Consider the following 16,228-nt stretch of genomic DNA (forward strand, 5'->3'; position numbering starts at 1 on the left):
ACTTCCATCACTGTGATGACCACTGTGACCACACCGCCCACTTCACACTGGGTGTGATTTTTTAAGTGAGATTTGGAAAAATGTACATTTTCCTGCACTGTGATCTGGGCCCAGGAAATTAGTAGAATTATCCTGCGCTGTGATTGGCCAATCACAGCCTATTCAGGACTGTGATTGGCCAGTGTCACATGACACATGTGCATAGCCCTATATAAGCAACCATAACTTGAAAAAAACCAAAATTTGGTTTTTTTCAAGTTATGGTTTTGTCCATCATAAAGAGTGTTTCAATAAATGTATTTATCCTTTGTACATGATTGATCGACTCCATTCAGTATTGTGATTAGCTAGCAAGACACCGCCCACTTCACACAGGGTGTGATTTTTTATAATTATATATATAATGTGTTTTATTGATGTCTCTATGAGAACTGCTGTAACACCTTAATTTCCCCTCGGTGATGAATAAAGCACCTACATACCTAACTACCTACAGTACCTACCTACCTATTCTTTTAGCACTTCTGTTTTTGGATGTTATTTGTAACACATTTCCATGCTGAATATCTTATAGACTCCAGATGAACTGCCAATGTGGCTGACTCTTAGTTTATAACAGGAGTAGGCAACCTTAGGAACGGGTGCCAACATTGGCACAGGGGAGGGTGATCACTGGCACACTGACATAAGTGTGAGAGAGGATTTTTATTTTAGAATACAATGTAGTCCAAAAATGTAGTAAATTAAATCCCCTCACATCTGTAATGCAAATTATATCCTGCACATAATTCTACATTCATTCGAAGTTTCGAACTCTATCTGGGGTGGGAGTCTGGGAGCTAGTTTGGGTTATTGCTCTATTGATCAAAATATGTTGGAAATATATTTTGGTGTGATGTCATAATTAAACTTAGTGTTGATTTGGCACACTGACTATCAAGAAAACAAAAACATGGCACTTCATGTCAAAAAGGTTGCCGACCCCTGGTTTATAATATACTTATTCAGCCCCAATAATAAAATGATCAGGAATTCAAAAGGAGTAAAAATATGGACAACTTAATTTTAGAACTGTCAGTGGCAGTTAAGCAGTTAAGGCAGGTAAGCTACTTTCTCTTCCAGAATGGACTTTTGTAGTTATTGTGATGAGCTTTATTCTACAATTTTCACACCTTGTCTCAAGACCAAATTATCATTGTGCAAGAATATTATTTATCTGGAAATATTCCCTACATACTTTTATCACCCATATCACTTTGTTATTTGGAATATGAAATGTGGTTTAAGGGCGCGCTCCCACCGCACTTTTATTTTACCTCTGGGGCAGAATCTGCCAATGCATTGTCAATGTAAATGCGTGGATTCACGCAAGAGCAGATTTTTCCGCTTGTCGCGCAGACCTTGCGTTTATCTGCTCTCCGCGACTAAGCATAAAACTGCTGGAGGCAGGAGCCGATTTTCTCCCTCTGTCCAATCGGGTGAGTCGAAGGCGGACCGTCTCAAGACTCAGGAAGCAACATGGTGCTCAAGGCATATCTATGGCTCAAGGCAGCAGGCGGTGCGGGCTACGGGGACGGTCTTGAATGTGAGTGACAGGTGCGTCACAGCGTTTTTTTAGAATCCGCTGGCTGCAAAAAACTGTGGCCGCGCACAACCTGCGTTTAACAGCGGCCAGCCAACTCTTGGTGGGAGCGCGCCCTAACATTATAAATGAGCATGGCAAAGATTTTATAAATGAGACTTTGGCTGACATTCTGAAGATTAAGTGGAGCCAGCAAATTGAAAATGGAAAGAAAATAGCTTGAATAAGTGAGAATGACATTAAAAACAGTTTGCAGTCAGGTTTCCGACTTATAGCTGTAGCAGCACTTCCCCAGGCAGAGAAAGGGAAGTCCAAGTATTAAAATGTCTTCATCTTGTAATTTGCCACGGTTTGTTTCTCCTAAACCATCTCTCCATCTTCCTTCATCTCTTGCTCGGCATCATCCACTTCCCTTCCTCTTCCCTCCTGGTTTCCTTTTTAATATTCAGATGCAGATTCCGGTCCCTATTTATTTCATCCGAGAGATAAAGCCTAGAATGCAGAATTATGGCAAATTCTGCAGCTGAGGCATAAAACGATATACTCTCAAAATAAGAGAAAATTAGAACTCGGTCACAAAATAACTTACAATGTAATTAAAAAAGAGGGTGAAACGCTCAACAAAAATAAGCAAATGAGAGAAAACAAATAATATCTAATATCTACATTAAAGGGTGAGTTGTACTCATTTGTGCGTTGGTGTTGTGCACCAAAAATAGCAGATTTACAAGCAAACAGCATGTCACAGTGCAACGTGTTGTGAGCTTGCAGATCACACTTTTATTTACTTTTTTTTCGCTCTGGATAAGAGCGTCTGCTAAACGCCTAAATTGTAGGTTGGCTGTTTTTGTTTCAGGACACCGGTTTCATGCAACTAAGTGTAGCAGGGCTTTCATACTGTACTCACTCTGTGTTGTTTCTCTGTGCAGAATGTCTACTTCACCAGCTCCCAGCAGCTCCATCTGGGAGTGCTGAGTCCAACCATTGATGATGATGACAATAAGTGTCTGGTGGATGTAAACAGCCGACCCAGGCTGCTGGAGTGCAGCTATGCGGCTAACAAGCACATGAAACTCACCTGGACTTTCACTCAGGTAATGCATACAGGAAATGCACCTATGAATATCACTCATATACAGTAGATAAATTGCACAGGTAAATTATTAGCGCTAAACATTAGAGCTGTGGTTCTCAAACTTTTTTAATTTCAAGGACCCCCATAACTCTGAGAGGGTACAAATGCCCCAAATAGTTGGACCTGTTCCCAAATGGAGCGATGGCTTAGTTACCCAAACCTGATATGCATAAATGTTTTTATTTTTAAACAGAGTCCCGGGCCGAAAGGTACCCGGACCCTAACCGGTCTATAGGCCCAATCCAACTAGACCTGAGTCTGACACAAATAGAGATTCTAGGGAAAGCATGCACAAACCAGCTATAATGCACAAACCAGCTATAATGTAACCTTTCTAATACAGATGTAATTCCAAAATAAGTCATTTTGTTTCAATTCATATTTTGTTTGTAGAAATAATTACATAATTACATTTTCCTGCAAAGCTTCATAAAATAATATTCATTGATTTACTGAAACAGCACAGTTACATTTAAAATACTTTGTCTTAAAGGTGTGTTAAAAAAAAGTCCTTGCGGTCTTGATTCCATTGGTATTCAATTCATAGTCATATATAGTGGCACCAACAGTTCAAATATCGTCACAAAAAAAAATACAGAAAAAAAAGAATATCACTATATGTACAAACAAAAACAAAAGCAAAAAAAAGGAGGGGTCAAAGCAATAATAACACTATATGTACAGCAATGGGGGAGTACATATAGGTGTTAGACTATTCCAAACCTGGGTGGCAGTGCTGTAGAAGGAGAATTTGCCCCATGTTTGTTTTATGGGTGGGTGGTACCAGATTGTTGTTAGCGCTCCCTCTAGTTTTGTGACTGTGGGTGTCGCTAACTTTTTGGAGGTATTTAGTCAGATATGCGGGTATTGGAGGCATTTCGGGCAAATTTGCATTTACAATTTTGAAGACCAATCCCATTTTTTGTTGTTTAACACCCTGTCTTCTACCCTGAGCCAGCCTAGACTGGCAAAATGAGTTTGTTTTGGGAGGTTTGAAGCTTTGTCTTCAGTGACATTGAGGTGTTGGAGTACCATTAGGTGCAAGCATAGTCAAAGAGGGGCTGTATCAGGGCCCCTGAAAGGGTCCTGAGGGCATTCTTGTTGACAAAAGAGGAAACTCTGCCCATAAATCTGGTTCTCTGGTTTACTCTTTTGATCACCTTTGTTGCCATTCTTTCACCTGTCATCTCACCGTTTCATTGTGAAAAAAGATTTTCACAATGAAAAAAACTAGTTTAAGTTAAATGTGTCAAATTTGTAAACTGAATATGGAATCTACAATTGTTTTATTGCCGTTGTCTCCCTCTCCCAATGGAGAGAGGGAATTGCAGCATTGACTGAACTACAGCAAAGATGGCAGATCTGGAGCCTACTATGGCAGATTGTCAACCAATAGTCCCACCCTGAGCAAACAACTCCCCCCTTAACTGTAAGAAACGCCGGGCAGACGCAGGCTCTAGAGTTGGTGGCCATCTACCTCGGCCGTGTCAGGGTGGGGGGGAACACGGTAATTGTTGATCTCATACCCTACATGCAGAAGCACACCCGACAAGCACCAGAGACTCACATAGACCGTTATTCATCTGGGACACAAACTCAACTTGGGGGCGCAGCAACATGTGATATTAGGGCACAGCACATGTGATCTTAGGGCACAGCACATGTGATCTTAGAGCACAGCACATGTGAAAAGTGGGTCACACTGTACATGTGTATTGATATCTAGAGTTCCCTTGTGCAATCTCCCACGGGGAAAAAAAAGAAGAAAAAAAACCTACATCCTTTGAATTTTATACTCTGGAACAGCCTATCCCAGGGCTTTATTCTTCCTACACCTGCACCTCCAACTGGTACTTGCATACTCTGTATGTGGCAGTAATTTGCCTGGTGCTTTTTGGACTGTTCAAGTGCTAAAGAGCCCTGCTTTCATTTAAATAGATAGCTGAACATCTCCATTTAAATTCTGACTCTAGACGGCACCTCATCTCAAATTGTTAGGGTGTGGATTAGTATTTCACTATACCAAGTTTATTTATGCAATAGGATTTTTATAAGTTCCCATCCCATTCTGCTGGCTAATGAGCATTCAACATGTCCACAGCCTCTGACTTTTAACAACCGTCTGTATTATTTTTACTTCAGCTATGACATTTTGCACCAAAGAAGCCAAGATAAGTACTGTAGATGAAGCAGGATAATTAGTATGAATAAGGCAGATTGTACGCCCTTGGCAGCTCTCCTGGATGTGTATTTGTGTGTATGAGTGTGCTTGAGTGCATGTAGCTCTCTCTCTCTCTCTCTCTCTCTCTCTCTCTCTCTCTCTCTCTCTCTCGCTCTCTCTCTCTCTCTCTCTCTCCTCTTCCATCTGTACCTCAGAGAACAATAGCTCTCTCTCCTGTGACCCTCAGTCTCCTCTATAGCCTTTGTGGCCACTGGGTACACTCACAATACATCTCTCTAATTAGCTTTGATCAGATTCAAAAAATGCTCTTCCATCTTATTTCAGTGTCCCTGTCAGAAGTTAGAAAACTGAGATATATTATGCATAGCCCCATGGCGCTCCAAAATGAGAAGTCACCTCCCATCCACTTACTTGAGCAGATGACATTTAAAATATGCATAAGGAATTAATAGAAGGAAGTATTGGGGTGAAAGAAAGGATTTACTTAAAGGTAGGGTAAGTGATTTGCAATTATTCAAATAATTGCAAAATGGGTCTATGTTCTGATAGTGCTCGTTACTATAGTGTCCTGTCCATATAAGGAGTCTCCATGTCTCTCCAGCTCTTTATAAAACAGAAAATGCATTTCGTTTCAGTTTCAGTTTCATTTCCAATTTTATCCAATCAGGACAGAGAACTCAATCAGGATATAGATTAAACAAGTGAAATTGGAAGTGATGACAATAAGAAATGAGCATGCAAAATTAGAACTGGAACACTATAAAAATTAAGCTTAAAAATGGGTACTTTCTCCTGATTGGCTGAGATTTTGACACCTACCAGAAAATGTATTTTCTGTTTATTAAAGAGCTGGAGAGACGGGGAGACTCCTGTTACTGAACAAACACTCTATAGCAATGATTACTATCAGAATATAGTGCTTTAACCTTTTAACAAAATACTTTTTGTTTTAACCCAAAAATATCACTTACCCTACCTTTAACCGCTTTCAACCTGGTGTAAATAAAATTCAATAAAAAACAGTGTTCCTGTGGTGGGTTGTCCCTTTCAATTAGGTCCACTGTTTTAGTCCGTTGGAGCTGGTTGTGCCGTTTTTGCTGCTGTGTTGAACTTATGAACCTATCAGTTGTAGCGCTGATAAACATTAATGTCACTGCTCTAAAGCTATAGGGCTGAATGTTCTGGACCACAATGGAAAGTGGATGTTAACTTATGCAGTGGTGGAAAAAGTACTCAAGTATACAGCAATTTGGTAAAAGTCTGTTAATAAAAAGTTACAGAAGTATTGGCATCAAAATATACTTAAAAGTACCAAGTATGTCAAAAATGTATTTTAGACATATTTTCAAATAGACAAAGTTTAAATAGGGCTGAAGTGGTTAATTTATGTTTTGTAATAATAATCCAAATCTACAAAGTAACTAATGACCAACGTTTCAAATAATTTTGGATAAAAGTGGAGTAAAAGTGCAATATCAAAAGTTTAGAAAATTGGAAATACTCCAGTAAAGGAAAAGTATCTCAAAATTGTACTTAAGTACAGTACTTGACTAGTTTTTTTTACTACTTACTTATGTGGCAGCATACCGCCACTGTCTTGCTTAAAACAGGTTTTAGCGCGTACCATTGACACTAACTTACGCAAGGTGTACTTTTGGCTCCGCCCCCTCAGCCAAAAGTACACCTTGCGTATGTCACTGATCACATGACCTCAATCAATTATCCAGTTCGAGACATAATTGATTGAGAAGGGGGGGACTTTTGTCTTATTTCCACACAACAGCTCTAAGGTGTGTTAAAGACATAGTTCAATGTTGAAAATGAGTGGTATTCCCCTTTAAGTGGTTAACAAAGGACTCATGGACTCTTTCATAGCTCATTGAAACGTTATCATGATGACATCTACTGTATATATATAGTTTTTTTTTAATGATGTGTTATTGGTTGCGTTGACTACTGTTAAGAACCAAATTGCCTTCTCTCTAGCTGTGTGTCTCTTTTCATTACCTCATTTTTAAATTTGTGACCTTTTGTTTCTTGTTCAAATGGAGTTTGATGCCACTTTTATGTGATTTTGCAAGTAATATAGTTGTTTGTCAACTTTTATTTGGCATTAGTAAATACAAATACACATTTACAGAGTGATATAAAACGTTATAAATTCTATTTTGCATGGATATGAATACAGGTGTGCCTTGAAATCTTGCCCTTTGTTGTGAATTGGGCACTAAAGGTTTAGTGGCTAATAAAATAATAGGGGTTAAACTTTAGGGGCTAATACAACTATAGGAGTTAATAAAACAGGTTCACTTCAGACATGGCCCTGTACAAACGCATTTGAAAATCAGACCACAGTGATGGGCGTGGCTGAAGATGTTTGTACTACATACTGTATTTGTCTTTTACTTTCAAAGGGAGGGACTGTACTAAATAGTGCAGTGTGTGCATGCACACCCACCTGTGCGCGTGCATGTGCTCAAGTGCGCGCGTGTGTGTGTGTGTGTGTGTGTGTGTGTGTGTGTGTGTGTGTGTGTGTGTGTGTGTGTGTGTGTGTGTGTGTGTGTGTGTGTGTGTGTGTGTGTGTGTGTGTGTGTGTGTGTGTGAGATGTTTGATGTCTGGAAACAGCAATATTACTCTTGGGAGACGCTAAACACTCCAGCTTGAGGATCTGACACACAGCTGTTTGAAGACACAGATCCAGTTAGAAAACAACCAGTACTGGTACCTGGAAGAAGTACTCCGACTTTTTACTTAAAGGGCAAGACCACTTTGGTAGAGGTTTTGGTTGTGTAGTTAACTTCCCATGATGTAACTCCAAAGGTGGACAAGAAATCAAAAATAATTGCTCAATTGATTAGAAATTGATCATTCAAAATATGCTCCTCATTGACTTACATTGTACGTTGAAACAGCTCTCAAAGTCACTCTTGCAGCACGTAAACGAACGCAAACAAAGCTGATTCAGACAATATAGAACAACACCAAACCCAGTACTGTTTATTTTTTTAATAAAAATGTCAACTTCCTGCTGATTTTACTATTTGAAGATCCGGATCCGCGGATCCAGTCCGGGTTTTCTTTTTAATAGAAATAGCACAATTAACATAATTTGTTAATATATGTTTCATAATAATAATCCAATCTACCTAATAACTTGTAAGTAAAGTTTTCAAGTAACTGTAGTGGAGTAAAAAGTTAAATATTTGTCTCTGAGATGTAGTAGAGTAGAAGTACACTATGAATAAAATGGAAAGGCTCAAGTAAAGTAAATATACCTTGTTAAGTACAGTACTTGAGTAAATGTACTTAGTCCCACCACTGAGAACATCAGAGAGGAAGGTGTCAGAAAAGAAGAAAGAGTTGCAGATGATGAAAGAGAGCGAGTACTTCATGTGAAGTGGGAAGTCGGTATTTATGAATTATTGACGACTTTTACAATATTGAACCGAGCATGACCACCCTGAGGGAGTAGCAGCCCATATAGGGAGAGAGTGAAAGACAGAAGTATGGAGGAAGAGAATGGGAAGGGGGAAAGAGTAGGTGTGCAACAGTTAAATGGAAACTGTTGCCTCTCAAACATCTATTGTGTGCAGGCAGCATTTATCTTTTCTGACATTGCTTCTTTCTTTGTTGGTCTGTATTTATGTGTAGCTTTATGGACATCACGTCTCATACAGTAGACCAATAAAAAGAGTTCATCTACTCCTGTAACAATTGTGGGGCACGGCACCACAGACTACAGTCATTATAGTCCCTGCAGCTCGCTACACTACTGCAAATCCAAAGCACATTACCAACACCACTTGCAGTATTTGTTAATAGGCCAGTTTGTCCAGCCTCCTCAAGCATTTTAATTAGTTAGCAGTGTCATTATACAGTCGGGGGGGGGGGGGGGGGATGCAGTTTGCAAACCAAGACTGAGAAAATGCCCATCTCTCCCCCTATTTCCTGTCAGCCTACTTTCCCTATCCCTCTCTCTAAAAAAATCACACCCAGTGTGAGTAAGAGGTGCCTACTCTGTTTGATGAGTGGGCGCTGGCATTCAGACGGTACTACTCTATTTGATGTGTGGGTGCTTGTATTGAGCCGGTACTAAAAGAGTATTTGTACTCTTTTTATCAACTTTTAAGTATTTTTACTCATTTTAACTATGTTTAAGTATTTTTACTCATTTTAACAACCTTAAAGTATTTTTACTCATTTGAAGTACTATTGAGTATTTTTACTCAATTTAAGTACTCTTAAGTATTGTTACTCAATTTATTTACTTTAAAGTATTTTTAATCACTTTATTTACTTTAAGTATTTTTTACTAATTTTTACAACTTTAAGTATTTTTACTCTTTTTATCAACTTTTCAGTATTTGTACTCTTTTTTAATCAACTTTTAAGTATTTTTACTCATTTTGAGTACTTTTAAGTATTTTTACTCAATTTAAGTACTCTTAAGTATTTTTACTCAAGGTATTTACTTTTAAATATTTGTACTCACTTTATTTACTTTTAATATTTTTTACTCACATTGTAGATTGGTCGTTTTAGTGTGTGTGTGTGCGAGTGTGTGTGTGTGTGTGTGTGAGTGTGCATGTCTTTAAGCAGCGCATGTGTTGCACGTTTGTGTTGATTAGTGTAACTGGTTGCATCTTTGTGTTGTAATCAGCTGCAGCTGTTGAGGCCGTGCTCGGACGGACACGCAAACACACACGGTCAAATGTAGAGCGGCTGGCACCGCTAAAAAAAGGCATGAAAAGCCCCCCCCCCCCCAAAAAAAAAACGATTGTATTGCAATGAAATATAAAGGGTTTAAGCACGCTGGGTGAGGCCTAGCCTGTTGAGTGTCTAAACCGAAGTACTTGAATTTGGCAGAAGTACCGCCCAAGGAAGTTACGTTGAGGCTTTACAGAACTGTGTACATTCACCGCACGTGAAACGAAAAAGACATTTCCCCGGGGAAGTACATGCGACGGACGTCCCGCCCTATTTGACATGCTCTGCATTGGGTCATACCAGGCCTTTTCTTCTCCAAGACTAGGAAAGGCCGGGAACGAGGCTAGGGTTTAAGTGGTGAAGAACTCCCTCACTATCAATGCAAGATAGCTGCAGCACACTGGTGCTTCTACAAAGGTTATCAATGTTACACCCTTATTTATGAAGCATCAGAGCTGATTTAAGCTCACTGGCGAGGTCTTTTTGACAGTGTCATTTTTCATGCTTGTTATGGGCCAACTTGTTTTATTCTAAGATAGCATATTCCAGCTCTTAGCCTCCTAGCCTCATAAACCTTAAATTTACCCATCACATTGCCTGGTGGACTTTTACTCAGTTGTATTGAAGGGCAATATACAAATTGCGCAGAAAACTCTTTATATAAACTGTGCATTAAACTGTGCATTTGTCTGTTTGAAGAGCACATTCTTAAAATGTCCACACCAATACCTTAGGTAAGGTAAGTGATATATTTTGGTGAAAACAGTTTTTTAAAGGTTAAAGCTTTATTCAGTAATCATTGCTAGAGAGTGTTTGTTCCGTAACATGGGTCTCTTTAGCTCTTTAATAAACTGTAATACCATTAACAGGTGGGTTGCTAATTTCAACCAATCAGGAGAGAGTATCCATTTATCAGCTTAGTGTTCCATACGGTTCCAATTTTGTCTTCTCATTTCTTTGTGTCATCACTTCAAATTCGTTGTTATCCTGTATCCTATATGAGTTCTCTCACCTGATTGGATAAAATTGGTATCCCAACCTGAAAATGTATTTTCTGTTAACTAAAGAGCTGGAGAAACGGGGAGACCCCTCTTACTGAACAAACCCTCTATAGCTAAGATTAGACTCAGAATATACAGCTATTTAACACTTATTACTAGGTGCTCGAAGAGCGCCTGAGTCTACAAACAGTCAGACCTAATCGTCATCCTAAAAATCGTCATCCTAAGAATTTGCATCATGTTCGACATGTTTTCAATCATTGGCTATCCTGGCTGTCCTTCACTCCTTTAAAGCCAATGGGGACACTTCCCCGTTTTGCCTGTCCTTTAAGCCAATGCGGAGACGGCCCGTCTTCCGCAGTAACCGCCCTCCGCTCCCCTCCTTCAACACTGCAACAGTTGCAGACAGTGCTGGCCTCAGGCAACAGAGTTAGCCTAAATGCTAGCGTGCTTCATTAGACCTAGTTTGGCTATTAAGTTATTATTTGGCCATGTTCACCTGTAATAATCTTCGCTATTGTTGGGAAGACCCGTGTGGTGTCTAAATATTTTGCCACCACTTATATAAAAAACATTAGCGTCGCATATTCAATGTTGCCAGGTTTGGCGAGAAAAACAAGCAATCCGAAAAACAAGCAATCAGGTCTATGAAAACAAACACACACACACACACACACACACACACACACACACACACACACACACACACACACACACACACACACACACCCACAGAGCACCTGGTAGAATATGACTTGTCATTTCGTTCTTGTTTTAACACATTGAGTGCTAGGTACTATGCATTTTTCTACCATGTTTTGACGATCTTTGGAGAGCCGCAGAAGCCACGACGTGCACGTGGATGTAAACAAAAAGTGTCCGGTGGGCGGGGGAGGGTCTCGTCTATCCACTGGAACAAAAACTTTTTTACCGCAATCGGCCATTTTGTTGCTATCGCCAGTTGAAAATGGCTAATTTTCACCACAAAAATATAAGAATCCGAGTGTAGAAGTGTTTTTCTACAAATCCTAATATAGGAATGGACAGAAGTGACGTTTTTTGGGATGACGTCACATCCGTCCAGTCCTTCGTTGCTTTAGAGCGCCCTCTTGTGGAATTTTCCCCAAAAAAAGAATTGGAATTGACGTAGATCTAGGTTTATGGCACTCAGCGGTTAGATCTGAAAGGACGTAGATCTACGTCCTTGGCACTCAGTGTTTAACAAACAAACAAAAAAATCACGTACTGCACCTTTAACACACAATGCTTGATATTTTTTTGCACTTGTCCGATAACCCTTACACAGGGTTTTTATTTAACACATTCTTTGAGTTGAATGGCTGCATTACTGAGCATCTGATAGACTGGCTGACTTGCTGGCCAACTTGACTGCCTGGTGGCTTGCTGCCTAACTGGCTGACCGACTGATTAACTGATGTTCCCGCCTTAATAGCAGGAGATCAATAGTGCGATCTAACACTGCGCTCTGCAGAATGACAGGCAGGCACACTGCTGCAGTGAGGACAAGGTGTTGGAGCCATTCCAGGTGTGTGTGTGTGTGTGTGTGTGTGTGTGTGTGTGTGTGTGTGTGTGTGTGTGTGTGTGTGTGTGTGTGTGTGTGTGTGTGTGTGTGTGTGTGTGTGTGTGTGTGTGTGTGTGTGTGTGTGTGTGTGTGTGTGTGTGCGTGCGTGCGTGCGTGCGTGCGTGCGTGCGTGCGTGCGTGCGTGCGTGCGTGCGTGCGTGCGTGCCCCAACTCAGCTTCTGTACTCTCAGTCTGAGCTGTACTCTTTGGAGGGCAAGGGGTAAAGTACAAACTTTTAAGTATAATATTTGCTGGAAGTCAGTCAGGAGGTTGTACACACAGAGAAACCCAATTGATTCTTCATAAGCAGAGAATACAGGAAAGATCATTGTGATCGATGGATATGTATTCAGCCTATACTGTGTACAGCAGCAGCCGCCAATGATCACCTTGACAGATGACATTCTGTGACGTGTTGTTGCAAACTAACTTACCCATCATTGCAATATGTATGCTTAGATCAACTGGCTGTCCCTGACTGACCGTAGGCTGTTTAATTGTCTTCATTTAAAAGTAATCACTTCAGCTCCCTTTTTCACATTGGTTTGTAACGCCACTATTACATCAATACCATCTTACAGCTTATGATCAAAGGACAATACTTCAGTGGCTACCCAGAACCCACTCTGAATTTGGGAAAAGGGCCTTTATTTTCTCTGCTCCCTCTTCCTAGAAGGAATATTTTTTTTAAACTCTGCAACTGCAGGCTTTCATTACCTTATTTGATTTGAAAGAGCGAGTTATAGGCATGCATGCTAAAGAATGAGATTGGAGAATGTCGATGTTATACTAAATAGTGTTATAATTTATTTATTTTCATTAACATGACCTTCTCTCCCCAGTAACCACCCTATCTATCCTCTAATTTCACCCCTAATCCCAATCATTTAACTTTCACTGTATTTTCTTGTGTTTTTGTGTCTTGTATGTTTGTCTTATACTTTGGTAATTTTTGCTAACAAAAGAGATCTGGTCTCAAATGAATACCTTAAAAAGAACATCAATATTTGTTTCAATTCGCACACAGTTTGTACATCCATAATTATGGAAATAACTTATGTTGCCTTCTCTGATTGTGTGGCAGTTCAATGATGGTGCTTTTTTCATCAAAACCAGCAGCACTTTTGTCTAATTCTGATAAAAGAGACTCTTCTTCGTGCTTAAGTGACCATGGCATTGTGCATGTTTTTTTTGGCACTATATTATATCAGTTCAAGAACAAGTCAAGATCTTGGCAAGCTCCAATATGCCATGGCAGCTGTGCAGATACACAAACAAAGGCTGTGCAAATCAATATCTTTTGAAAGGATTGTAAGCCTCAAGGAGAACTCCCAAGCTGTTCAATGTCCCACTTACTGTATCTGCGTATTTTTATGGCATGGTGAGCTGCAAGAGGCTAGCCGTCTATGAGAGGGTCTGTGTGTTTGTCTGGTGCTAATCTTGCAAACTGCTGGACCGATCAGCACCAAACCAAACCACCAAACCACACTGCTAGTAGGACACAGACATACCTCCACTATTGTTTTGACCACATACTGTATGTTTTAAACGTATAATGGCTATATGAACGCTAAAACCTTGCCCAACTTAAACGTACAGTACATCATAGATATTTATAGATGACTGATGTTACAGGTTGGTCACATGAAGTCCGAAATCTTCAATAGTTACTCAATTGAGCTTCTAAATACTCAACAGAAGCGATATCTTCAATAGTTGCTCCATCATCCGAAATAATCTCCCCTTCCGACACCGCACAGTGAAACAGGTCTCAAAGTCACTCTTTTAGCACACAATCAATGGCAAACAAAGCTGATTCTGCCAATGTATCAAATTGCAAAACCAGACATAGCATTTTGTACGTACTATCATCATTTGTTACACAAGTAATAACAAACGTGATGAGTTGGATTCTCTTAATAATTATTATAAAAATGCTCTTTAGAAACACTGGCACATTGGCCTCCTTTATCTTACATCTTTCTACGTCTCTTACTGGGCTTGATAATGATGTAAAGTGAACACAAATTGATTTCTGGTCATATATATGGGTAATAAATATAAATATGGGTAGATAACATGCATTGCACACACACACACGCACGCCAGCACGCATCCTATGTACGTACGTACCTACATACACATAATACACAGAGCCAGTGCAATCTTATTCATAAATGTTTGTTTTTGTTTCTCTCTCTCTCTCTCTCTCTCTCTCTCTCTCTCTCTCTCTCTCTCTCTCTCTCTCTCTCTCTCTCTCTCTCTCTCTCTCTCTCAGGGAGGCTCCATCCTGAACAGTGACTCTCAGAATTGTCTGGAGCTGGTAAAGACCGGCCAGTCAGAGTTTAGCTTCCATTTAGCCATTCAGGACTGCTCTGGTCAGAAATGGACCATCACCAACATACTGACTGTCCTGCCACAGTGATTGCACTGTGGTCAGCTGAAGCACAGCATATTCTGTTTGTTCGTTTGTCTGTCGAAGTGAGTTCAAATGAGGAAGCACGCTGCTGGACTGAAAAGGAAATCCCATCTGGGTCAAAGACCGACGATGACAAGCATGCTGCAGGACTTGCGAGGCAGACGCCGCCACACAGCATTCATATTGAATATTGACAATGACCAGAGATGAGCATTAGGAAAAGAACAATGACTAATAGGGATTTGATTGCTCTAGTGGGAAATGGGCCATTGCCATCTACATGCTGACAGCTAGTGTTAACTAGGTGTCCGTAGCTGACAAACGAGAATTTATGCGAGATTATATCTTTAATGGGGAACCACACGGGGAAGGAGTCTGCCTCCATCAGAAATGGACCATCAGTAACCTAACAACCCTTTTATCACAATGACCTGAGAGTATAGGCTCACGGAAGGGGAAATTACTCACATCAGAGTTCTTAATGCTTTTCCACCAGGGGTCTAAATATGAGAAATATAGCATTCTGTCACAACGTCATGTAAACCACTGGTTCTCAACGTCGGGTCCGGGGACCACCAGAGGCTCCAAATGGACCCTTACAGGTCTGTAACTCTGAGAGGGTACAAATGGAACCAAATGGATGCTTACGGGTCCATTTTGTTCTATTTGCACACTCTCTGGCCCTATTTTGCGTGTCTTAAGTACCAGGTCTTATGCCTTAACTTAAGACCTTGAGGTGTGGCCAATGCTGTTTGGCCACTCAAAACAGCCAAACAGCATTGGCCAAGTTAAGTCATAAGACCTGGTACTTAAGACATGCTGAATAGGGCCCTCAGAGTTAATAACATTGACTTGTACAATGTAAACCATGTTTTATCCCGAAGATAAAACATGGTTCCATTTGAACCCTGTCAGAGTTACAGACCCGTAAGTGTACATTTGGAACCCTGGTGGGCCCCAGGCCCAGACTTTGAGAAACAGTGATGTAAATACAGGAGGAGGAGCTATTCTGGAGTCCCGGTTTAAGCGAAGATGTACAGAACAATTTATTACATTACATTTGCAGAGGGAGACATACTGTACTGTGCAAAGTATACTTTGTACTAAGTGTACTTTTATTCATTTCAGTGGGAAAACACAAACTGTTTGTGTCCTTAAGCTATAAATGTCAGTAAATACACTGGCACAGCACTGTGTGTGTGTGTGTGTGTGTGTGTGTGTGTGTGTGTGTGTGTGTGTGTGTGTGTGTGTGTGTGTGTGTGTGTGTGTGCGTGTGCGTGTGTGTGTGTGCGTGCACGTGCGTGCACGTGCAATGAACAAAATTGTCTATAATTATCGTATTCTGCTCTGTTTTATTCTATCAAATGTTTCCAAGAGGTTTCTTCCCAAAAACAACCTGTATTTACTGAGGAAGATTCACTGAGACAGTCTTTAAATAATGTGGATCCAGTGGGAAATTTGCACAAAATTTACATGGGGGGATTGATTGTTGGCACATAAACTGACATTTCTTTCCTTCAAAAGGCTGTAACTAACCAGCGCAGTGCTTACTAAAATGTGTCCTTACAGAGGGGTGGAACATCTCCTCTGATCCTGGTTGATTAATCCACTGTGTGCAT

At 40.3% G+C, this 16,228-nt stretch overlaps 1 protein-coding gene across 1 annotated transcript in view; it reads left to right on the forward strand.

Moving 5' to 3' along the window:
* Positions 1-14,615, forward strand: part of LOC308091895 (polypeptide N-acetylgalactosaminyltransferase 18-like) — a gene marked incomplete at its 3' end in the record, with an annotated part of 163,321 nt that extends 148,706 nt beyond the window's left edge. The window contains exons 10-11 of the mRNA XM_080437641.1: positions 2,512-2,676; positions 14,469-14,615. Coding sequence (XP_080293767.1) covers positions 2,512-2,676; positions 14,469-14,615 — 312 coding nt within the window. The remainder of the gene's footprint in view (positions 1-2,511; positions 2,677-14,468) is intronic.
* Between the last annotated feature and the right edge of the window lie 1,613 nt (positions 14,616-16,228).

Source organism: Gymnoscopelus braueri, assembly GCF_963280865.1.
Source record: "Gymnoscopelus braueri genome assembly, chromosome: 9".
NCBI lineage: Eukaryota > Metazoa > Chordata > Actinopteri > Myctophiformes > Myctophidae > Gymnoscopelus > Gymnoscopelus braueri.